Genomic DNA, 24,419 nt, shown 5'->3' with positions numbered 1-24,419 from the left:
ACAGCTGTGTCACTTCTGAATCTGCAGCAGAAGTGCCTCCAGCATACCTTTTGCAGCTACACTGGTTTGCATGTTGAATTGAAATGTCCTATAAGAGCTAGAAAGAGAGGGCTTTTCCTTGAATGGAAAATTATTTAATCCTCCACTGCATTTATGCAAAAGGTCATGTTTCTCTTTCTGCAGTGCAAGGAGGGTGGATTCCCCAATGATCTCTGGCTTGGAGTCAGCACAGAGAATGTGTCTGTCTACAAACGAGGGGAACCTAAACCACTAGAAACTTTCCAGTATGAGCACATTGTTTTCTTTGGAGCACCACAGCCTAACACCTTCAAAATTACAGTGGATGAGAGAGAAATGTTCTTTGAAACCTCCCAGGTATGTGAAAGCACACAGCCACTTCAGTTAAGCTTCAAGGAATAGACAGGTTCCTATGCTAGAGCTCTTGACTGATGGACTAGACAGACAGGGGAAAGATGAAGGGAGCTTAAGCCTAAAGGGCATGGTACCTCTTCTTGAATATAGGGATGAACAAAAAAAATAGGCTGGTTAGAAAGTGAAGGGGCTTGAATGGTGTTCCAGCGCATCAAGAATTTCCAGTTTTGGGTGCTCTTCAGTTTGCCTGGTTTTTCATTCCTTTCCTGTAGATGAATGGGGAGTTTCCACAAACTCAAAAAAATTTAGTAGCATTGAAGTTGCTTTTCTTTGAGCTAAAAATAGTTTTAAGTGGTGCTACAACAGAGCACAAACTTGTCAAGCCTTTCTCTTCTTACCGTCATGTTCACGTTTAGTATTAACATGGCAAAATTTATTCTGTCATGACTTCAGACAAGGGGACCCTTCTTCAGCAAAATGTCCTGTACATCTCAGTGCACTGAGGTTTTTAAAGTGCTTATGCTGTGTCACTGTGTTCTCTCTCCAGGTGGGCGAGATAATAAAGATCATGAAAGCTTACATCAACATGATTGTGAAGAAACGCTGCAGTGTCAAATCAGCCACCAGTGTCGACAGTCATGCAAGCATCTGGACTAGGTGATACAGATGAACTGGCACTAGTTTAGTCATGGGTATCTGCAACTTGCCAGCACACGTGTAGCAAAAATGTTTTTTAAGAATTCAACTGACTACTGTATTTAAAACCTGAAGTGACATCTACAGTACCATAGGATTTGCACCTCTGCCCAAAGACATTAAACAGTAACAACTGTTGTTAAATACTAATGACCCAAAACTTGTTTTCCCCTTGCTTGTTTGATGAACAATGTACCTTAAAGAAGCAAAGTCAGAAGCATCCTCCTCCTCCTCCGTGTCCTCTCTGCTGCTTTCACTATCACCTGTCATACTGGCAGAAAAATTTACAAGAATAATTTCTGCAGGACAGGAGACAGACTTAAGCTTCGTTAAGAATTTTGAACATGCAGGTATCTGGGATCATGTGATCACAGCATGGTCTGCTAAAAGGAATATTTGTTTTATTTATTTTGCAAACAAATCTAAAATATAAATCAATGTGGGTTTGCTTTTTTTTTTCTTCAGGATATGCTAACAATCTGTTCTGGTCTTAAAAAGCCTTTGTATAATTGAAGCCAAGTGGTCCAACAGAGAGGTCAAACCCTACTGAGAGAGCATTAAACAAACAAATAAAAACACCCAAGGTGGTTGTTTACCTTCCAGTAAAAGTTCACAGGTACATGACTGTAAAAAGTGGCACTTTCAATTAAACTACTGAATACTCCAGTCTAGGAGGAAATATTTGGGACTAGCATCACTGAAATAGACCATAAGGTGCCATTCTGGGCACATTGGAGGCAGCACCTGTTGCCTAAAAATCGAGTGTTTTTCCCCTGTACATCCCAGGAGGTGAGATTGTTTTAGTAACATTTCCAGAAAAGCTGCTCTTCACAAACTCCAGGTGTTACATGGAGGTTGGAGGTTTATGGGGAGCTTGCTTGCATTAAGATCCTTTCTTTAGGGGGAATTTTAGGATGACTGGCATCTCTGAACTTCAGTTTTAAGTGACCTGTTTCCTACTGAGTCAGTAGGTGCCTAGATAAATTGTTACAGGCAAGATTTTTACTTTCTCTGTACTACAGTAAGCAGATGTCAAATCCTTCATCCACCCCAACTTCTAACAGGAGCTGCTCACATCTCTGAATCCCCAGATCCCCATCCCATCTCCTCTAGGTCCCTAGACCTCAGCAGAACTTGAAGACAATGCTATTTTGCCAAAACAACTGCTTCTTGGAGGTTTTTATAGCTACCTGCCATTTGGAGAAGCAGAATTTTTTTTCTTCTCTCTGAAAGACAACAGTCATCTTCAGTCTCTTGACTTCAGAAGGTTTATTTTGTTGTTTTAAACAATATTCAGTATCAGTCCCATCATAAATTAGTTGCATTAGCAAACACGAAACCTGGTGGAGAGCCATATTCTATGACCCTTGTCTGGTCTTGGGATCCCAGAAGGCAAAGGCTCATTCTGCTTTTTAATGAAACTGCAGAGCTGTATGTATTGTGAGCCTTGTTACACATTTAAAATTGGCTATCTCCATTTGTGAAGTTGCAGCAGCTAAGACCTGTTAGCTAATAAATAGAAATTGCATAAAAAAGTAGCAGTCAGTATGCAACAGATTCCATTCCACAATTCATCATAAAAGTGTGCCAGTCACTGTGTTGCAGAACACTGCAGCTTTGAGGGTGACAGTACAAGAAGAAACACTGTACATAACCCCTGCTCCTCTCATTTCCACTACACTGCAGCATGTGCAAACACTCCGTGCACTTGCTATACAATCAGCCTAAGAGGGTGGCCACTGCTGTGCATCATCCCTTCAGCTGGAGTTTTGCCTTAAATAACGTCACGGATGGATCCTACAACCACCCCCTTGTTGTCACAAGGAGTAAAGAGATGACCAGGTCACAAGTGAGAGAGAACAGGAATGCAGAGGCAACCTGAGAAGCAACACTTTGTATACACTGCATACACTGACTGGATCTCTAATGTATCAGGCTAGGCTTGATTATCCCTGTCCTAACTGCACTAGCTCTGTGTTCTGGCTCTTGGGTTGCTGCAGGCAGCTTGAACCCACTTCAAACATAACACCCACTACTACTTGTTGTAATTTTGCTCATTTCTATTACAGAATTCCTTCTTCTGTCTTTTTTAATTTGTAACTGGCTTTACAAGATGAAAGTTTAATAAATTATTGGATTGCACAGGCTGTATTCACTTTACAGGCATTGTGTGCCCATGTTTAGGTGTGCATTTGGAGCTTAACACTTGGAACTTTTAAGTAAAAATTAGGCATCATCGACATGAGGATACAACAGCCCTTCCTCCCGGATGCCAATTTTGGGGTGAATAAAAAGTAGTTTGCTGCTACAATGGGGAGGGTTTATTTCCAACTTTTGCTTTCCTCTCTGGGGCTGAGTCACACCTTTGCTCAGTGGGAGGTGTCCCATGAGTTCTGAGATGGCTGCTGTGATGAAAGCAGAGGAAGGAATTAATCCTCTCCCAGGGCTCAATCTGCAGGATCAGCTCCATACCTTCTCTTCAGCACCTCCAAAGTCACTAATAACAGAAAATAACTTCTGGCTCAAGTGCCAATCTGCACTTCCACACAATTGCATGGCTGGGGCATGGTGCTCACCTAAGAGCTTGTGTCACTGAAGTGGTATATCAGGACTGGGGGCAGCTGTGCTGTCAGCAACAGAGACAATCCCACCAGCAGACAAAAGTTCCCTCAATCAGTACACTGGTATGGAATACAAGCAGTGATGTGTAATCCCCATTATTATGTTCCCTTATATCCCTTGGTATTTCTCTAATAGTTAATTCAAGTTTGAATGCTCTAATGTTTATTTTAATGAACTAGTTTCTTGACAATTTATAATCAGCACCTACACCATAAACATAAAGTGATTGATACACAAAGACACTGCCTCTGGTAAGTTTTATCACCAGGTCATGTGTCTAGTTATTATTGGGTGTGAACGAGAAATATTTATTTATACCTTGTTTTAAAACACATAGCCTCTCCCTATATAGGCTGTGTGTTCTATCATTACCCTGTGCATTTCCTTCAAAGTAACCCGCTCCCCTTGGGCCTTAAAGCAAATCTCACACATGAATTCCAGCCCCCCTGTAAAATATGAACCCCTAAATCAGTGGGGTGCAAATCTGTGAGGCTGTTGGCTGCTTTTTACACCAGAGATTCCCAATGCACTGCTGGATATACACCTTGGCCCCATACCCCTGCCAGCAGTGAGGTGAAGGTGCTGGCTGGATTGCCAGTGAGTCACTTACCCCACGTGCATGTTCAGCGCTGCTCCAGCACGGCTGTGACACCCAGCTGTGACACCCAGCTGCGAGGAATCCATCACATGGAGTAGCCAGACTCTGTTCCTGTGTTTAGGTCTGCATGCAACCCAGAGCAAAAACGTTCAGGTAGCTGACTCCTGGTTCCTGGCAGACATTTGTTACCCAGCTACAAAGAAGAGCTCTGGTGTACCAGAGCCCAGCTCCACCTCCTGCCCACACTGCACCCAGGGACATGGCTGGGGCCCCTGACAGCCCTCAGGCACTGGACCCCAGGCCTTCCCCAAAATGCTGTGAGGGCTCAGGATTACCAATAAAAACATGTCCTTCTTGTAAGAGCAAACACTTAGAAATCCTGAGTGACTATCATAGTGACAGCCTGGGAAGATAAACTCAGTTAGCTCTGTACTGGGTTAGACACTGAATATAGTTTTTGCAGGGTCATTTAATAAGGCACACACATTAATAGGAACAACTTACGTGTCTTGATTCTCCTGTTGCAGTGTGAGGCTGAAGGCAGCTCAGCTGCTCCACGTTTGTGTCTTGTCAGGGTGTGCCCATGGGCACAGCAGTATTTAACACAGGAGCCATCTCCTCCCTGCTCCCCTGGCGTGGCTGAATCTTGGTAAGTCACCCTCTGAGCAGAGCAATCCAGCAGGCCTGTAAGGACCCAGAAACAGCACTGGTTCTGCAAGATGAGACTGCTGTGGGGTACAAAGGCACTGAATCTGCATGGTAGGAGATACCCTGGCTAAAGGTGTGGAGGGAGTCCCTCAGAGCTGGAAGAAGGGAGAAGTGGCAATTGTTCACAGCAAACTCCCCCTAGTTGTGTCATGATTACTTGCGCCAGGGTTGAGAAAGCTGCGTTTGGCTCTCTGGCTTGCAGAGGAGGGGAACAGACCCACCCTGACAAGGCTGTGGTGTCCTGCTGCTGCAGGATGATCCAGCTGTCCACAGTGGCTGTTGCAGCCCCTTCCCTGCACCCCATGGCAGTGCTGTGTGGCTGCTGGCAGTGCCCATCTCACGTGTTTCAGCCTTGTGCCTGCTGCTCCGTGGAGGAAGGGGTGCTTTCTGGTGTCCTCTCCTGGCAGCTTGCACTGGTTTCAGGCTGTCTGGTTGGATCTTGTGTCTGTGGTGGTGTGCTCTCTGTTTGGTGGCTCAACAGTCAGTGCTGCAAAGCAGGTGTGAGAGAGAAGAGGTACAAAGAACAACAGTGTCCACAGGACACAACAAAAGATGGAATTTCAGAAACCCAGTCTATTTCCTTAAAGCAGCTCACGATGCAAGTCATGGGCACATCTGACTTCCCATTATCCACACACATCTATAATTCATTCTCACTTAACTCAAGATGCGCTTCAAATACCCAGATCATGTTCATGAAAATAAAGACATTTTGATGAAAGAGAAAGCACTTCAGTTGCTAATGGGGATGACATTCAATCATGCATATTTGCAAAATCTTCTCAACCCACTACTTTGTAAGTCTAATTTGAATATGCATGTAAGGCTTGTTAGCTTTAACAAAGTGTAAGCACCATGGTTTTGTCCAATTATCTGCTCTATATCATCTCCTAAAGGGGAACATGACACATGACATTCAAAAAGAGGTTTTATAGAAAGCAGAAGCAGTACTCTTACTATCTGAATGAGTGTCTGAAGACACAGAATGCAGAAAAAGATCTCTGTTCTCATTTGTTCTAGCAAAAAATGTGTAAGGTGCCAGCACAATCAAGAAAGCACATTTTGAAAAAATTATTTTGTATTGCTGAAATTCCACTTTTTAAATAGTCACCTTGGAGTAAATTACTCTATTTATGCTGAAAAGTAGCAAAACAAAGAACTGTTGTACTGTTGGTAATTATAGTCCCTTCTGCATTGGCAAAGAGAAATCCATAAGGAATTACAGTCTGTGTTGCAGTACTGCGTCATCACAATAAAAACCTCATCTGGTATCCTCCCCTACCCCCTCAAATCTGTTAAAAAAATCCTACTTACTGACAGATATTATGATAGACTGTACAGGAGTTTTCAATGTGCAAATACCATGCTGTGGTTTATCCATAAAGAATATACCCAAGATAACAGTATTTGATAAGAGCATTTATGCTATGCACCATTTGCAAGTTAATTTGCTATTAACAGAACATTGCCCTTTCTAGTACTTTGTCAACTCTCACTGTAAAACTCCAGAACTAAATGGGAAAGGTCCATTAGAGTGACAATTGAATTTGACTCTCCAGTAACTAATCTGTTTTCCCTAAGCTTAGTTCTTTAATGTTGCTCATAGATCTTGCTTTAAAACTGGGCAAAATCTGTTTAAATTTGGTCAATAAGAACTTTATGTACTTCTTGACAACAGAATGAATTTGACTAACTTCTAGAAACCTAGGTGTTATATATTCCACTGTGCTCCATACACTCAGCAATAGCAGATGAATGAAGGGCCCAAACTGTAGTTCTGACTGGTAGCAACAAAAATGGTAATGTTTGGTCTTCATTTATTTGCAGCCACACACAAAAAAAAAAAAAAAAAAAAAATCACTGGCAGGCCATGAAATTCCCTTACTCCTTTCAAAAATGTTTACATGTATAACATATGTCCAAAGCAACAAGCAGATGGTACATTGGTTTAAGGGAAAAAATGCTGAGAAGTACAACAAAAGCATCAGGCCCAAAGGGTGCTCATGTGTAAAGATTTGTTGATTTCTATGTCAATTAAGTTACTGATGCAGAAACACTGTTAAAATAAAATGCTGGATGGTGCAGTGACAGATGTGGATTAACCTTTCCACGACCCAGAGTCTCCAAGAGCTGGACAAAATTCAGGAAGTTGAACTGGAGTTCAACACTTTTTGCTTGGAGCTTCCACAGCTGGCAGATAGTCTGAGCTCTCGGATGAGAGAGTTTTAGGATGCCTTCTCAACTCCACTGCTCTGGGACCTGGGAAAGCATTTCTCTGTGCACCATCTTCAGTTTTAAATTTAGTGTTTGTGAAGAGATGACCTTGTTAGTCCTCTTGCACAATAGGATGTTTGGCCCAGCAAGCCATTACTGGAGCTAAAAATATCTGCCCTTTGACCAGCAGTCAGACATTTTGGAGGTCTGGAATTCAGAGTTCAGACCTCACTTAAAATGAATACATCTCATGCTTTAATTGCAACTATTACTTTGCTGGAAGTAGTTTAACTTTGCCTTATTTTAAGAGGCATTACGTAGGGAGCCTTTATATACTGCCTTAGACTTAATTTGGGCCTCGAGGTGCTAATGAACTACACCCTGATTAGACCAAAAATGCACAGAGAAATGCTCCCTGACTGTGTAAGCCTGAAGCAGCTTGATAAAAGCTAGGTATAACTAAGATTTCAACTACAAAAAGAAAGTTACCAGCATTCTTTTTAAATACATCAAAGATATTTATTACCTCTGAAGTTTTCTTATTGTGGTAACACACACTTACCAGCTTTAATTCTGATCACAGCCCCTTGTGCCATGAGCTTTTTTACCCAGTGATTAATGAGCCATACCTTAACTCTGATAACTGCTTCCATGGGAATAAAACCAGTGTAAGCAGTTCAGTGTTTTATTTAACTTTATTCTTGCAATAACAATACTGCCAAATAATCTTCCTGTGTATTTCAAATGAAGTGGATTATTCACCTGCACTAAGGCCGTTGTGCTTACGCAAAAAAGAATTACCAGTGATTAGACAACTTGAGTGTGATGAACACGAGAAATGGGGCCTGAAAAAATTATTTACATCACTTGTAAGAATAAAATATACAATTTTTAATAAAAAGTATAGATTCTTTTGTGTTGAATTAGGATTTTACTAATTGCCACTTTCCATTTCAGATTCACACCTAAAAATGCTTGAAGTATAAACATCTATAAAACTAGTAAATCTCAAAACATGGGAACTTGTAAATAATTTTCCCCACTTATTACTGTAGTTAGAAAAAAAGACAATAACCAACATTTCTTTAGTCCATTAAGTTAGGAGTCATTTGGCAAAGCACTTAGGCATATAAACTAAACCAGAAGACATCAGGAACCAGACTTTGCAATGTTTCAAACACTTCTCATACCAGGGCAAGTTAAAGAATAAGCATTATTTTCATCGTAACTACATTTTCTACAAGTTACCTCAAGAAAGCAAATGTTCACAATTGTGCCCAAAGTACCAAACAAACAACAAAAGTGCTTACTTCTTTGATCAGCAAACTACCACAATGGCTCCTTTACTGTGCCCCTTCAGGCTGCTGTTTTAACAAAGTGGTACCTACAAGGAATTCTCTACTTCTCAACACAAATGATAAACACTTGCTTATCAAAATAGTGCAAACAGGAACAAAGAAAAGTGCCATCAACGTAAGTAAACTGCAGGAAAAGAAGGCAGTTGAACATTGTGACCTTGCTCTGCTGCTTCAGAGAAATCAGTAGTACTCTTCTCAGCACATCAGGCCAATGTATTCCTATTGACCACCTCACACTGCCACCACCATGTGCAGAATGGATTTGGTCTTTGGCATATCCTCCTTCATAAAAGTAAATGCAACTGTTCTTTCTAATGTGCATTAAAAAAGTCAAAAGACTTTTCCAAAACATTAATTGATCAAATCACTGAGTAATTAATATATACAACTCTGTCTTCCCTTTTTCCCTTTATAGCTTTCTTTGGAGTGCATAGGAAAGGCTACAGTGACACATCACATACAAAAATCAAGTTTAAGTTTTATGCAAAATACTCAAGTATTTTTAGCATTTATGCACACAAGTTTGTTTACCGTATATTCTCAGTCTTTCCTTAAACATATCTTTTATCTTGTTTCTTGGACAGATGACATATTTCACCTATAAAGTTATAGGCTGGTAACTATAAAATGAGACATTTAATCCTAGTATAAATAAGAGCATTGGGAGAAGTAAATTTTAAGTGTATTCATTGAAGTGATGTTGCATGAAGTACTGTTGGCATTAATTTGTTCCATCAAAAATTCCAGTAAAGAGAAAATACCATAAATTAAAAAATACAACAGAACTCTAAACACCTTGCATCTTAAAAGGCTGAGGCCAAATGTAAAGAATTACAATAAAATTGAATAAAAATTGCACTTGCATATAAACAAACTAATTTCAGGCCCAATTAATAACCTTGTTACTTTTCCAAAAAGAAGTAATAAACCATCAAGTAGCTCAATTCTTATGGCTTCACACAGTGAAGTTCATACTTAAATTGATCAGAAGCAAGTCTTTCAATAGCTATCTTTTGTGAACATATCATCAGTTTCATCATCGTTCATCCCTCTTTGATAGCGTACTGAGGAGAAGGCACTCCAGTGAAGACGCTTCTTTTTGTAGAGGTACCATACCAGTCCAGCAATCAAAACTGAGATAAGTAGCAGGGCAAATGCTACAGCCACACCAGTGTGATTAGAACCTGAAACAGAACAAAAGAAAAACAGTTATTTTAAAAAGAGTTTTAGCAAGAGTATTTTGTCATAGGGTTGATGCTCAGGTAGCTACACACTAATACTGCACAGCTAGCTCAAGTCAAGGCAAACTGCTTCATTGTATTAAGTCTTCATCACATGGGAAGTTAGATACTGATTCACAGGAATGCATTAGCTTATTTTTAATCATTCTCTTGTTAGTTTACTAATAATTAGGGTGGAAGAGACCTCTGGAGTTCAAAAAAACCTACTTTTAAATGCTGCACTCATTTACAGGTTTGTATACTTCATAAATCTAATGAGATCCTGGGCTCTTGGAATGGAAGGTAATTATCCTCCCTCCAGACTGGAAAGATCTTACTGAGGTATTCCTTAGCAGCACAAAGTTTAATCTGTTCCGGCGTTTCCACTTCAGAAAGATTCCACGGCTTCTCAGGAACTTGCTTGCTTAATGCTCAGGTAACTGCTTGCTTTCCTGTACAAAGCCAACTATGAGGGAGTAAAGGCCTGAGTCTTTTTCTGGAGCTATGGGGTGACATGTCCAAAAGCTTCCTCAAGACTGAAAACACAATCTGCATTACTTGCTTACTCAGCATCTCTTACAAGCAGAACTCTGACTCCACCTACACAAACTCACCTCACCCATGACAGATACCCTGTGGTAAGAAGCAGGGTAGCAGGTAAGCAGCAGCAACCACTCTACACTCTCGTTTAAGTGGACATTTCAGCTCTCTCCCTTATCCACTGAGTGGATAGTGAGACCCAGGAGAAGTAAATTCCTAGACAGTTTGTCTCTGAAAGCAATTTTATGGCTAAACAACAACAGAACACTCTTGCTTCTGTTATCAAGGCAGAGATACTTGATGGGTTCTTTTGTCAATTGCACTTCCTTTATTTCAACACAGACTTTATCCAATAAACCAGAAGTAACTGAAAACAGTCTCCACAAAATTAAGTCTCTGCTAAAATCAATGCTTCCATACCTAAAGGAGCTTTACAAACCACTCTGCTTCGACTACGTCCGCAGTCAACTTTGGACCACATGCCAGTTGAGGACAGGATAACACTACATTTTTCATTGGCTTCTGCAGTTTTATTCTCCCAGTTGACATAATTAACTGATGAGCCATCTAACCAGCTCAGGGACCGACCTGTTGGGAAAAAACACTGCTCAGTCTAGATCACTAAAACATCCTGTAATGCTACACAATGTCATTCACAATCTATTCATTTCTTTACATTATTAAAAGGAAAAGGGCTGACTATCCATCCCACATATTAAAACCAGTAAATATGAACACACAACTTTTGGCCACCCCTCTTCTCCAGACCTTTAGCAATTGATGCACTTGCATCAACCATTAGGCACCAATAACAGTGGTGGGAAAAATTAATTTCAGGGACTCCTGATTACCCTAAGTGTGCATCAGGAAGAGACTTAACTGCAATGAAGTCCAAAGGGCTTTAAAATGTTAAATGAGGGATTCCAACCTCAAGTACAAGTTACTATAGGCTACCAACACTACAGAACTGTTCTCATTTGAGGATTTATGCATTTATAGTTACAATACAAAACATTCATGCTCAGACATTGTTGCTACTTCTTACCCTTAAAGCTCTGATCCAGACCAAGCCATACGTTCTTGGTGATGAGATCATGTTCCTTCAGGTGTGTGCTCACAAATGCATTTTCCTCAGCATCTGCTATAGTCAGAAGGGTTGCTGAAGGATCTAAGGGACAGAGAAAACCAGTCAGAACTGCAACTTACAACATTTTTCATGGTGCTGGTACACTGAGTTTTCTGTGGGAACAATTACTATGGGAAAGGATTTGCTGATCTGGGCTTGTAAAATTAGCTTGGAATAACCTTTAGAATAAAGACATGAACCTCCCACCCTCTAAAATACAGCATGTTATACGAGATGGCTTCAGATGACTGGTTATTCTAGCAGGTTATACAAAATAAAATGGGAGTAAACTTACTGCAGCTGCCGACTATGTACATATCAAGAGATATGCCTGTTGAGGATTACTAGTCTTGCTCAAGTAACAGGCCCTTTTCAAAAACATAGTTGAACACAAGCTCAGCAGTTTGCTGAGTCAAGTTAATTTCTAGATCAATCCCCTAACTCTGCCTCAGGTTTTCATGTACAGTATTTAGGGAATAAGAGAGAGGAAAGGTTATACTAGAGACATTCTCAGAGTGTACCCATCCTTTACAAGTATATATTAATATAAGCCAGATGCTTTCTCTTTCAACTACCAGACCAAGTTGGACTCAATAGAAAACTGCATCTGGGACTGGTTCTTTTTCAAATAGTGAGTCCAATGTCATGCCATAAGATAATTCCAGAAAAGAAAGTTATGACAGTCACTAACTTCTGTGTTAGGGTGATTAAAACTTCTGTACATGAAACTGTTTAACATCATCTCTGCAATACAATTCCCCATGTAGCTCAGCAAAGAAGAGAGAAAATCCTTTAATGTGACATAAAATTAAGTTTTTTACATACTTTAATATCTATAAAATATATGCTTTGAACCATTTGATAGGTTAGCAAGCAGCTATGGCAAGGACATACTAAGAATGCACAGCCAACAGCACTAGCTTTGCATGCAAATAAAATGTTTTCCTCCAAACTTAAGCCTTAAATTTCTTAATCTGCTACAACTGGCTACCTGCATTTTATTTGCACACAGATATCTGTGTGCCAAATAATCTGCAGCATGTTGCAGCATTTTATTAAGAATTTTCATCAGATGTTCAAAGATGTTGCTATTGCCTTTCCTAAACTAAATGAGCAAAAAAATGGCAAAGCTGAAGTATAATCCAAGTAAGTTTTTAGCCTGTTGGTTTTTATTTCTTCTCAAATAGTGGACCAATTACAAGTTGTAATGTGACAGAGTCTAAACCTACTCAGCTTCTGGCAGATTCTCTTAGCCTCTTCCACGTTATATACAGAAAAATTGTAGAATGCCATGTCGAAGGCGTAACAGTGATCCCTGTACTGCTCCCACTGCAGGGAGCCACTGCTCTGTGGGCATCCAGGGGCTCTGCTCACTTGCTTTGGCTTGAATTGTCTCTCTGCAAAGACAAAGAAAATGATGTTACTTCTGCTGCAGCAGTTTGTGCTCAGTCTCTGGAATAACAGGACAGTAAGTAGGAACAACAGCTACTACTCCTACCAACAACCACTATTCTATTAGCTTACGCTCCTTCTTCATGAGTCGTAGATGAATTTATTTGAAAATAAGCCTAAGACAAATCCCAAAGGCTTGGGAACAATTTTTTTCTTGCTTTTTTGTGGGTTTTGACATTTTTTGTACATTTTGGTAAGTACTTTGATTTAGAAAAGATACATGCTTTTGATATTCATATCACAGGTGATCAAGAAGTAACCAGGCTTGTTTTCAGCACTGGAATGATGAGAATTAATCTCCCTGAAATATTAAAAAAGTGTTTTATCATTCCTGATAGAAAATTCTTCTTAAAAAGGGAATCAAGTTCAGTATTTCAACCTTCATTTCTACTTCTAAATACAACATGTAAAGACAGAATATGTAAGACAACTACAAAAAACCCGAAAAATAACACTTACTGTTTGGAGGGCTATAGCAAATGGCACCTTCAGCAACATTTGTACATTTTGTACGTTTCCAAAATCCTTTAGTATCCAACAGAACACAGTTCTCAGTACTATTTGAGTTTTCTAATTCCCAGGGATAGTAATCAAAGTCACTTCCATCTGACCATTCAAAATTAGCTTTACTTCCCTAATTAAAGAAAAAAAAAAATCAAGAACTTTTAAACCACAGTCGTATGTGGTTTAAATCTCATCAGTCATGGATTAAGTCATGTAGTAATATTTGTCTCTTGCAGAGTGATAAATTAAAGAGCAGGTGATCTCATCTAAATTCACAGTAAATAAATGTACAATGTAATTTGTATTTTCTTAACATAGAAATATTTATTATTTGTGGGAACTGAGAAAGTATATCACATTCACAAGTTTAAACCTGCAGTGTGGCTGTTTTATTCTATGGGGAACATTTTACTTAGTTCCACCCTGCTGTTTCATTTAAGCAGCATGTCTTCCCTGGTATGAATATTAGTGGATTTGTTGCAAACTGCTAAACTGTCAAGATGGCCTCAGTGAGTGAAGCTGGGCTGCTCAGGAATGCTTTGCAGTGCATTTTTCTAGGTCCATTCCTAGAAAACCATGACAGTGAGGAGTCAGTTAGTTGTGAGGGACCCATTCAGCAGAGGTCACAGCAGAGGCAGAGGGAGCACAGGTATGGACAGAAATGACACATCTCTGCAGAGGGGTATTCCTGCTAACTAACTACTGTGGCCAGGTCTGGCAATCAGTGAGGGGAGCAGGGTCAGGGCCACATGCTTTTGGCTCCACAGCAGAGCAGACAGAGGAGGAAGATGATCTGCAGCTGCCTCTTGCTCTCATGTTTCCTGGGAGAATGGATGCTTAACTTAGTGAGAGAGCCAGCTCCTGAACTGCTCTGGAGACCCAGTCCTGACCTTGACTAAGCAGCTTCCACACACCCTTATCTGTCTCTATTTGCTAATGAAATCTGATTCTACAGAAGGCCATAAAATCTGAAGCCTCTAGGGATAGCACTGCAAATCTCACTTCCATATACTGCAACGAATGATGAGGGAATGCTGTATTATTTTGAACTGTCAGGTATTAGGTATTAGCAAGAAACAACTTAGAGTGCCTACATTCACCAAAATTTAATACTACCTCATGTTACACAGGGTTGAAAATATATTACATGGAAAAAAGATTCTAAGAAACTGCGAAAAAGCATCAGAAAATATTTCATATATTGTCCAAAATATTATTTACAGATTTGTTACTGATGTCCCCAGCAGTATATACTTACATCATGAATTGACAAGCCAAGCCACAGAGGATAACCATCTTGTTTGACAATATCTTCTAGAAATAACTGTTCTGATTCACTGTGTACACTTGCTAAATCGCTCTCATTTTGTTTGCATGATCTCAATGCCTCATACCACGTTAATTTTTTCTGAAGGATCCTGTACGTTCTGTTTCCATGTGGAATAGTCTCAGGCAGTGGAGGCTTGTGCTGTTGGGGTCCTATTTGAAAGAATAAGAACATTTCTTTCATGTGACTAGGAAGATACAGAAAGCATTAAAATCCATCTATATCAATGTAACTCAAGCATTAAAATGCTCGGTACCAGCCACTTACATTTAGTAAGTTTGCTTTTGCTGCTTTGAACGCTGAGTTCAGCAGTTGCTGCACAAGCACAGCAAATGAATTTCTCCTGATCAGAGTATTACAGCAGCGATGCAGAATGACCACATGACCCCAGATACTCATGACAGCTGTGCCATGTGTTTCATCAGGAGAAAAACCAAAGCCTTACTCAGCAGGAACTATGCTTTAAATTATGATCCTCATCCAACACTCCAATACTACTCACCCCTTTCGATTTTACAGGCGAGAATGCTGTACATGTTGTAGTGATTAGCATGCCAACTTTGAGAATAATTATAAATATCCCAAAACCCATCAAGATTTACACCAGCAAAAAAATTGTTCTTCTTTATGATAGGTCTTCCCAGCCTCCAGTTATTGTAAGTCAAATGAGTTTCATCATACCACTTGAGAACTTTATCTGTGGAAAACATTGCATATTTATTAAAACACTGGAATTATGTCTACAAATACCATTTAACTTTGAATATAGTAACAAATATTCACATTGGAAAAAATGCTGTGATACTGTGACTCTAAATCAGTCCCATATCCAATGTTAAATATGCTAGCATTACTCATCCTGGCCACTTTAAGTCCCGCTTTCCAGGGAAATCAAATCTAGACTAAACAGAACATATTGGATCTAATTATCACTGAAACAGAGAGCATGTCAAGTTATTTCCTTCCAGAAGGTAAGTACAAATATAAGTAATTGTTACAGGTTTGCATTCATTTTGACTTTAATTATAAACTGAAACATGCGAGAAACATGCACTTAATGCTGCAAATTTTGTCTCCAATCCAGTTAATAAGAAAAAACCCAAACCCTTAAATCTTACCACTGTCATCATAAATCACACCCAGCCAGACCCACAGAGCCAGACCACTGAATGAATGAAGCTGCTCAGTAACAAAGCTATTCTCCTCTTCATCTCGAACACTCAGAACAAATGCCTCGGGGTCTGTTGAAAAATTTTTTACATTACTTTCTTAAAAATTCACCTTTCAGATGCAAAATAAATGTATTTTTTTCTGTTAGTGTTAACAATTATTACAGATAGGTCAACAGTGTATAAAGGCCAGATCTTTATAACAGAATAACTAATTGAACAGTGCAAATGCTATTTTCAAATGTACTGTCAATGGTACTTCCTCTGGTTTTGTGGATAAGTGAAAGATTTGAGCTCCAGAGATATTTGTGGGTCCTAGTGTCACTTCAAATTGCATTTAGTAAAAATTCTCTGCATATAACATAAAAATATCAGCAAACTTTCATTATTTGTTTGAACTGCTCTAGTAGAGAAACAGTATTAAGAAAATGACTGAATTGAAATAAATTCACAAAAAGAGAAAAAAAAAGGTTTTAGAAATATGGATGTCTGAAGGTTTACTACAAGGGAAAGCTGTTCCTAAGGTTATACTTTATTCAGGATGGACAGAAAACGTCCACATGCTTTTCAGTCCATATGCTCACCTAAGTGTTCTACACAGCAAAGCTGGGGGCAGCAGGAAAACAGGAAGTAAATGTGACTGTAAAGCCAGAGTGTTGCCAAGGGGTTAACCATTACCCAAACTACTTAAAACTAACATATTATAACAAAAAACCCAACCAAACACAAAAACCTTCCCATTTTTCAGAGATCTCAGAGTTCAGCAGTTCCAAGCCATCTCTCTCTCCAAGTCTCCTACCCATGCTCTGGCATTTTTCATCAGAAGGGTGCAAGGGCACACAGCATCAGGCAGTGCAACACTACTGCACTACTGCTGCAGCCTTTCTCAACATTCACTTTGCTGTCATTGTAACACAGTGACTCAGATCTAACACTCATTTCCCTCAAGCTAATCCAAGTCCATAAATACCTGCAGTATGACAAAGTACTTACTCATGTTCCTGCATAAATGATGAGCTTCATGAGGCTTCAGCTCTCTCCATCTATTTTTTGTTATCATAAAAGTGTAACAATTGTTTCTAAATGATATCCAGGGTGTATTTTTAATCTTATGTGGGCACTTCACTTGTGGAACTTCCTTTTCAATCTCCTCTAAAAAAAGACAAGACAATGTCAGGACATGAACTACTAATAATACCACCTGACTTGGCACCCCACAAACCACTTTCAGGTACCACTTAAACACATACAAGAGAGATTAAGTACCATCCTTTAAATGTGTAATGCATTGTTGCTTTCAGTTTCCTCATGATGGTGATTTTTTGAAAGTAACAAAATCAGCAGTAAGCTCTACTAAAGAATACAGATACTGGCAAGTTTTCACAGTTATGCTAAATAGGTTTAAAAACAAAATCCCTACATAAAAGTGCTAAGTATGAGCCAATAACTAAAAGCTCTTATTGCCTCTTGTGCAAAGCAGATTACTATAACAAATAAGCTACTTCACAGCTAGCAACACATCTTAATTCTATGGCTTTATTTAATACTTGAGAGTGAGGAGGACTCTTCCTGCAGTTGCCTGGATTGTAAGCACAAAATAATTAATGGTGTCAGAATGTCACACTTTACTGTGACTCAGGATGTACAATGGTTTGTGTCCCTCCACAGAAAAAAACCCCCAGAATGAATTATAATGGTCTAATAGGGAAGAAGTCCATGATGATCTCTCAGAAAAATCTTTTTCTGAAGGATATACAAATAGCACAGCACTTTCCTGAAAATAAAAAAACCCACATCCTACTATATCCCTACCTGTCTTCTTATAATTAGTAGATATTTAGAAGGGTTTTGTAAACTGCAAATGATGTTAATTTTCAATTCACTGTCTACCTTCTATCTTTCTTCTTCATATAGTCATGTACCTCCTCCCTTTATAGACTTCCATATCTGAATAGCTTCCAAGAGGTCCCAATATTAAAATGTAAACAGTACAGAAGTAGCTGAATCTTCTCCCACATGCAAGTGGGAGAGATTAGTATGCAACAATCTTAGAGAAGCAGTGCAAACATAGAATCAGTTGGCAATAAGGGTACTGTCTGACCCAACGCATCCATGCTGAATTTATTTCTAAGCAACAAGTGCATTAAGACCAGCAGGTGTATGTCCCCCTTTTAGAAGCTAGTTTCTTTTTTTCATGGCATAGAAATCAGTCTGTCTGAGGAAATATAAGTTTTAAAAAGTTGTAATTTTGAAGTCACAAGCTGGAATCATCAAATATGTTTCATAATGCAACAAAAGTCAGCTTTTATGAGAATTATGGCAGTATACATACTTTCTGATGCATAGCAAATAGCACCTCTGTTTTCAGAGGAACAGTCAGAAGTTCTCCAGAAACCATCAGTATCCAAAAACACACATTCTTCGTTTGTTTCTTCATCATCTTCAGACCAGCGACTAAAACTCACATGTTTCCCATCCAGCCAGCCATAATGTTTTCCACCCTAGTATTATTTAAGCAGAAGGGATGAGCTTACTTAAATTAAGCTTACTGAAATTAACGCGCAGAAAATTATATGATAATATATTTACAAAGCCTAGACATTTTCAGTGTCTCTGGTAGAACTGTAGGTGCTCCATTGTCCTCATGATCTGATCTCCTGCTCACAATATAAGAAGTGCTGTTATTTTAAGTTTTGCAGTTCCAAAAATGCAAATCAGCTGAATAGCAAATTATCCAAAAGTAATGTTTCACTTCTGTGCTTATGGAGGAAGGCTTAGCAACAGGATGTCCAAATTGCATCATTTACCTCTGCAAAGCAGCGGTGGATATAATCTCTTGGTCTTGGAAAACTGTTAACAACTAAGAAGAAAGTCCAGTCTCAGTTACTCCATATTGAGTTGAAAGTAATCTATTAAACACTTAATTGATTTAATAAGATGTGTCCCTGCCCTGAAGGCTGAAGGAAGGAAAAACCCACATAAAAGCAGCACGGTATCCTTTAAAAATCTTACATTTGAAAGCTTTCTTCAGGAAATCCCCTTGCTGTTGTGTAATTTATCTTGTATTTTTCTTTTGTATCTGATTTCAGCACTGGAGTAACCAGTTCTGTTGACCAGTTGCATTATAATTTCCTTTCATGTGACATTTTAATTGTGCCCAAATAATGAAGTGTTGCAACAGTGAAAAGCCAGTGCATGCCTGAGGTATGTGCCCCAAAATGAATCACTTGATCATTGCAGATAAAAAAAAAATCAAAAGAGAAGGAGAAACAGGTTGTCTGGTTTCCCCATCTGCACTAAGATTAAATGGCTGTTTCTTTAAAAATGCCTTTAAAAATATTCTCTATAAAATATGTATTAAAATTTCTGTTTTCCCCTCTCAAAGTATTCAGTAGCTCAGTACTGACACTAGAAGAACATAACACCACAGTGCTGAGTGAGCACCACCAAACTTTGTAGATGAAGCACTTCTAAAAAAATTCTAACTTTTTTCTTGCAATTACCTCCAGGCTCATGTACTTGACAAAAAGGATAAACCCTGCAAGCAAGTCCAAGCCATTCCATTAACAGCTGAGACACCTCTCAATCCACAATAACGATTTTCAGAAGGTCCTCCAGGTAATTAAAATAAAAAGCAGCACCTCCTGTATTATTTCAAATTCCTTTGACAAAAAAGCCAGAAGGAAAATGAAGAATCCACTGACCTGGCTTAGAGATGCCTCCCTCAAACTCAAAACATGGGCACAAATAATATGAAGTAGCAAAAGAATCTAAGTTTTAGCTTTAGGAATGTATCTCCACAAATAGACAATGATTCATTTTGAATTTTATTTGCCACTTCAAGTTCCTCCCTTCAAAAATAGATTTTTGGGACATCTATCTAGAGTGCTACTGTAAACAGTGGTGATGACTTTAAATGGCAACTCATTAGTAATTACTCATTTGTTAACAAAAGAGACAGATGACTCAGCAATCTATGTTGCTGGCACCCTACAATATAACCCTTCATCATCAGTCTTTTAGAAGAATTTTCTCATCATCATCATCAATTCATCCAGTGTAACTTGGAGCACTGAAGGTTTAAAACATTTATCTTGAGATACTCCATATGGTTATCCCTAAATGAAAACAGCCTAAAAACTAGTTTGTCTTTGAATTTCTTTAACTCAGGTTCTGTTTCACACAACTATAAAAATTACCTTAAGCCACAGTTTGAGGAAAAAACAAAACTTACATCTCTGCTGAAGAGTCCAATCCAGAATGGGTAATTATGAAGGGCAGCCTGAACAGCAAGAAAAGCCTGCTGGAACTGATCTGTGATGCTAACCAGCTGCATCTTGTTATTTATGCATGCAGCCATTGCATCATTCCAGGACAAATTCTTCAGAATTACCATGTATTGAACATTTTGATAGCTCAATGTTTCATTGATGACTTGCTCTGTCTGGTTATCAGCAGTTCCTATACATAAGAAAGAAATCCAGTAATTAGGTAGTTAAATACTGTAATATACTTAAAACTCCCAATGCCTCTGTAACAATCAGAAAAACCTGTTTGATTACACTTGGGAAAAAAAGATATCTTAGATAGTAGATTATGTTGATAATTACAGTTAGAAGTAAATATCTTTGATGCTTTAGACAGAAAAATATATATTAAAAACAAATATTATTTTCAGCATATGTATTATTAAATATATTTTTCTCAACTTAGGTTCACATATTTTTATGTGTTTTTTTCCCTAACTCCTAAATTATTTATTGAACTAAAACATATTCTACAACTTTATACACAAATGGGAGAGAGCAAGTGCTCTCTGCTGTAATACAGCAACAGTCAAACTTGACTCATTTATCTCTGTGTAGCTTGTGGATTTATGCTTACGCAAATCTAATGGGCCACAAAACTTGTCTATGCAGATCTTGGTACAGCACAGTTCCAGAATTCCTTACTGCCATCCATGAGTATAGTGAGAACTGATTTTGCCTCCACTCAACTAATTGCAGAAAATCCACCTTGCATAGGGAGGGATGTAATTCACCATTTGTGCTCTAAGCACAGAGTCTTATCACAGTTACCAGCACCATACCTGAAGGCACACAACTCAGTGATGCATGGCTACTGCAGTTAATACAAGATGCAAATACTCCTGTGGGTGGTAAGTTAAAGCATACAAATTATAAACCCCAAAATTTTATACACAACCAAAAATAAATTCCTTCTGCAAAAGGCAGAAGCTGCCCGGTATTTAAAATATCTGAAGTAGAAAAAGGGTTGCAGCGGGGGAGGAGAGGAGGATCACTCTATAAATAACAGTACATAAATGGCTGATAGACAGGCTGACAGGGCCATTTTCCAAAACACAGTATTAATTTGGTATTTACAGCTTTCAATAGATCAGAAAAGTGACAAGGCTGAAACGGATTGCTTCAGTGGTTTGTGTCTGCTGCCAAATGCTTTCACTTAGTAAACAGCTACAAAACAGAATCATAGAACCCAGGGTGTCATCACACAAGGGGTACCAAATTGGGAACAAGACAGTAAGCAGTGTGTTCATTTCTGAAAAAATAACTGATGATTACCATCTCAAGAAAATGTGCAAATCACACCAAGATTTCCAATGAACATGAATCATCTTTTGCCCTATGGTAAAGTCCTAGACAACCTGGACTCTCTCACAACTGTCCCTACAACCTGCTGAGGTCCCTTCCAACTCAAGCTATCCTTAGATCCCTAACACAGCAGAAGACCAGACCAAAGCAGGACACATTCTCTGTTAGCCCAAAAACCTCTCTCATTACACCTTCTACAGCTGTGGCAAAGAAACGTTGAGTATTTAGTCACTTCAGACTAATGAGATTTGCTATAAACAGACACATTTGTCAACCTCCTATTCATAAAAATCTCCTTTTCACATTTTTATGACATCTCTTCCATCTAGACTTCTAAACTCAACACTTGGAATTTCTGAAGTATTTGGCACTGAAGTAAAGAAGATTTTGTATATTAAATGGAGGTGGGGAGTGGGAGGTAGAAATCTCTGCCTATTTGAGAATGAAGAAAGTGGGTGTAGTCTTGGGCGTTTTGTACACCTAGGTTTCTTTGTGGGCTTTTTTTTTTTTTCAGAAGATAGCATGTTCATCACATAAAAGGATTATTTATATAAAGCAACCTACTCAGAAGTGGGTATGCTGAACATTAGCCCATAGCAGTAATTAAATGCACATAATAACTATATATGTTTGATCTTATTCCAGTAATTGGCATTGGCCAACCCACATGGGTACAGCAGAATATTATTTTTAGGTCAGATTAAAAAAACCCTACTCACACCAACTCTGAAGTTTGCTCTGGGGAGACCAATTTCAACATTAAGAGTCTATGATACCTTATATTCCCACAGAACTAAAAGACAGAGGATATATTTAAGGAAAATATAAATATTGTGAGACTCCTTCCCAGGGCTTCTCACTTCCACAGTTCTGAAGAGGAAAAAGGAGTCACTTGTTCTACCCCTTGATGTACATGACCTCTGCACCCACAGAACATTAAAGACCTGTCTGCTGAAGTAAAATTCCACTGAAACCTCACGAAGTCTCTCTGGACAACAGATTCTCTCTGAATTTGGCTATGAAAAACAATAGGGAAAATTCTGAATGGCTGACAAAATAGGCCCCAGATCCTCCTCTACATTCTGCTTTTCTAAAATTTACCTGCTCAGTCTCTACACGCATCTTGCTCTTCAAGTGAAATAATTTACATGCATTAAAGTCTCCTGGCACATGTACCTTTAAGCTTAAGCTCTGGCTGCAATGTATTTTGACTCTTCAGACTTACCGACAGACCGCTGGCATATACCCAAGAAGTGCCTGTCAGCACAAGCAGTGAAATTCCATGTTCCAACATATTGTGATTTGGGATCATTGAGGATTACACCACACTGATTGTTAAATTCTTCATCAAAAAGCTAAGAAACAGAAATATCCTTATCAGACTCAAATAAGGTATAAACACACTAGTGTAGAGGTGAAGTAATATGAGGCCAGGAGAAGCCCAGCTGTCTGAACTTGTTTAAGAAGTTTCAAAGGAGTGGTGCAATACAGCTTACCTGTTTTACAAACACTACCAGGTGCCTGGACTCAGAAAGTTTTTCTAAGCTAAATACACTTCAGAAGTTGTCATCCAAGTAAAGGTAAACAGAAGTCCATTACTGTCAGCCACGCTGCTGGCCAATTAAAATGACTAACTGGGGGATTTGTTCTGTTACACAGAGTTTTTTTTTTACATAATATTCCATATTTCATTACTCAACAGGCAAGAGAAATCAAAAGTCAAAACTTACATCCAGTGGAATTTTCCTTAATCTTCCTGTCAGGAGTGGGTGAAAGTTACTATATAACAGTCTACTCTCATCTATCCATTTGTTTTCCCTTGTGCTGAACAGGAACTGTAAACCAATCCAAATATCTTTTGGCAGGCCAGGAAGCAAGGACGTTATATAATCTGTTGGACAGAACAGAAATGTACATTTTTTGGTTAGGAAAACAACAGTAAACACCTGAAAGAATACTTCACATAAGCAAGACAATGCAATTCCTGTTCGTATTAATTTTTCCAGCCCTTCATGATTGCCAAATGCTTATCACCCCTTTCCTTCATATAATAACACCTTTCATATTGATTTTATCTGAAAGGATCAGGTTATTGGTATTTGTCCTTCAAATTCTGAGCTGAGGAGCAGGTAGTGGATTTATGGCTGTATGTCTGCCCACTAATTTGTAGTCTTTCACTTACACACAAATTTAAGAAGCTGCTCTTCCATAAGCCTGCAAGATCTTCTATTGTCTTGCTGCCCATTCTAAATGGATGGAGGAAATCTTATCTCCCACCTTTCTCTCCTATATACCACAAATCAGAACAAATCCATGTTTTGGATTCTGGCAGAGGTTGTCCACCCCACCATCAGAGAAAACAGGACAGGACAAAGGAGATCAGATTTAGTCGAAAAAAAATTCAACCAGGCCAACCTTAAATCAGACCCCTCTTAGTGAGTATTCTGGCAAGACAATGGGCTTTGGTAATCCCCCAGGCATCAAAGGCATTCACTAAACTTGACTAGTTTAGGAAGACAAATTGAAGCTATGTAATTAGCTACTGCTGACATGTTTTAACTATTGGTCACATGCCAGACTAGCCACAGCCTATTTTCTGAACCAGACAAAGCCACTGCAGATTTGCATGTCAGAGCTAGCCAGGGACTTAATACCACCAGGAGGAGTAGAGGCAGCCTACAGACAGAAGCACACTTTAAGAGGACTGTGCCTTCTTTCCATATAGGTGATCTCCATCACACAGGGAAAAGAAAAACAAACACAACACAATAACAAACACTTCTGAATGCACCAAATCACACAAGGGATCCTGCTATGTAACATTTCAGAATGGCTGTGCTTTTCCAACCTTAAACACATTTAAAAACATGCAGGCCTCAGAAGTGTATTCCTGTACATAAC

At 38.9% G+C, this 24,419-nt stretch overlaps 2 protein-coding genes across 3 annotated transcripts in view; one reads left to right on the top strand and one right to left on the bottom strand.

The window, feature by feature from the left end:
• Window positions 1-3,210, top strand: part of LOC146434731 (unconventional myosin-X-like) — a 57,782-nt gene extending 54,572 nt beyond the window's left edge. For both annotated transcript variants that reach the window (XM_085066668.1, XM_085066669.1), the window contains 2 exons: window positions 184-375; window positions 920-3,210. In XM_085066668.1, the coding sequence (XP_084922794.1) occupies window positions 184-375; window positions 920-1,033 (306 nt within the window). In that variant the 3' untranslated portion in view covers window positions 1,034-3,210. The remainder of the gene's footprint in view (window positions 1-183; window positions 376-919) is intronic.
• Window positions 3,211-7,886: 4,676 nt separating this feature from the next.
• LY75 (lymphocyte antigen 75) overlaps window positions 7,887-24,419 on the bottom strand; it is a 44,887-nt gene continuing 28,354 nt past the window's right edge. Inside the window, exons 23-35 of the mRNA XM_085066670.1 lie at window positions 23,249-23,409; window positions 22,744-22,873; window positions 20,141-20,367; window positions 18,239-18,407; window positions 16,900-17,058; window positions 15,856-15,978; window positions 15,240-15,434; window positions 14,669-14,889; window positions 13,366-13,540; window positions 12,684-12,851; window positions 11,374-11,496; window positions 10,749-10,916; window positions 7,887-9,752 (exon numbers count right to left, since the gene is read on the bottom strand). Of these exons, the coding sequence (XP_084922796.1) occupies window positions 9,568-9,752; window positions 10,749-10,916; window positions 11,374-11,496; window positions 12,684-12,851; window positions 13,366-13,540; window positions 14,669-14,889; window positions 15,240-15,434; window positions 15,856-15,978; window positions 16,900-17,058; window positions 18,239-18,407; window positions 20,141-20,367; window positions 22,744-22,873; window positions 23,249-23,409 (2,204 nt within the window). The 3' untranslated portion in view covers window positions 7,887-9,567. The remainder of the gene's footprint in view (window positions 9,753-10,748; window positions 10,917-11,373; window positions 11,497-12,683; window positions 12,852-13,365; window positions 13,541-14,668; window positions 14,890-15,239; window positions 15,435-15,855; window positions 15,979-16,899; window positions 17,059-18,238; window positions 18,408-20,140; window positions 20,368-22,743; window positions 22,874-23,248; window positions 23,410-24,419) is intronic.

The sequence above is a fragment of the Lichenostomus cassidix genome, chromosome 7 (assembly GCF_008360975.1).
Source record: "Lichenostomus cassidix isolate B80296 chromosome 7, HeHo_3.0, whole genome shotgun sequence".
Classification (NCBI taxonomy): Eukaryota; Metazoa; Chordata; class Aves; order Passeriformes; family Meliphagidae; genus Lichenostomus; species Lichenostomus cassidix.
This window is presented reverse-complemented; position numbering and strand designations above follow the sequence as displayed.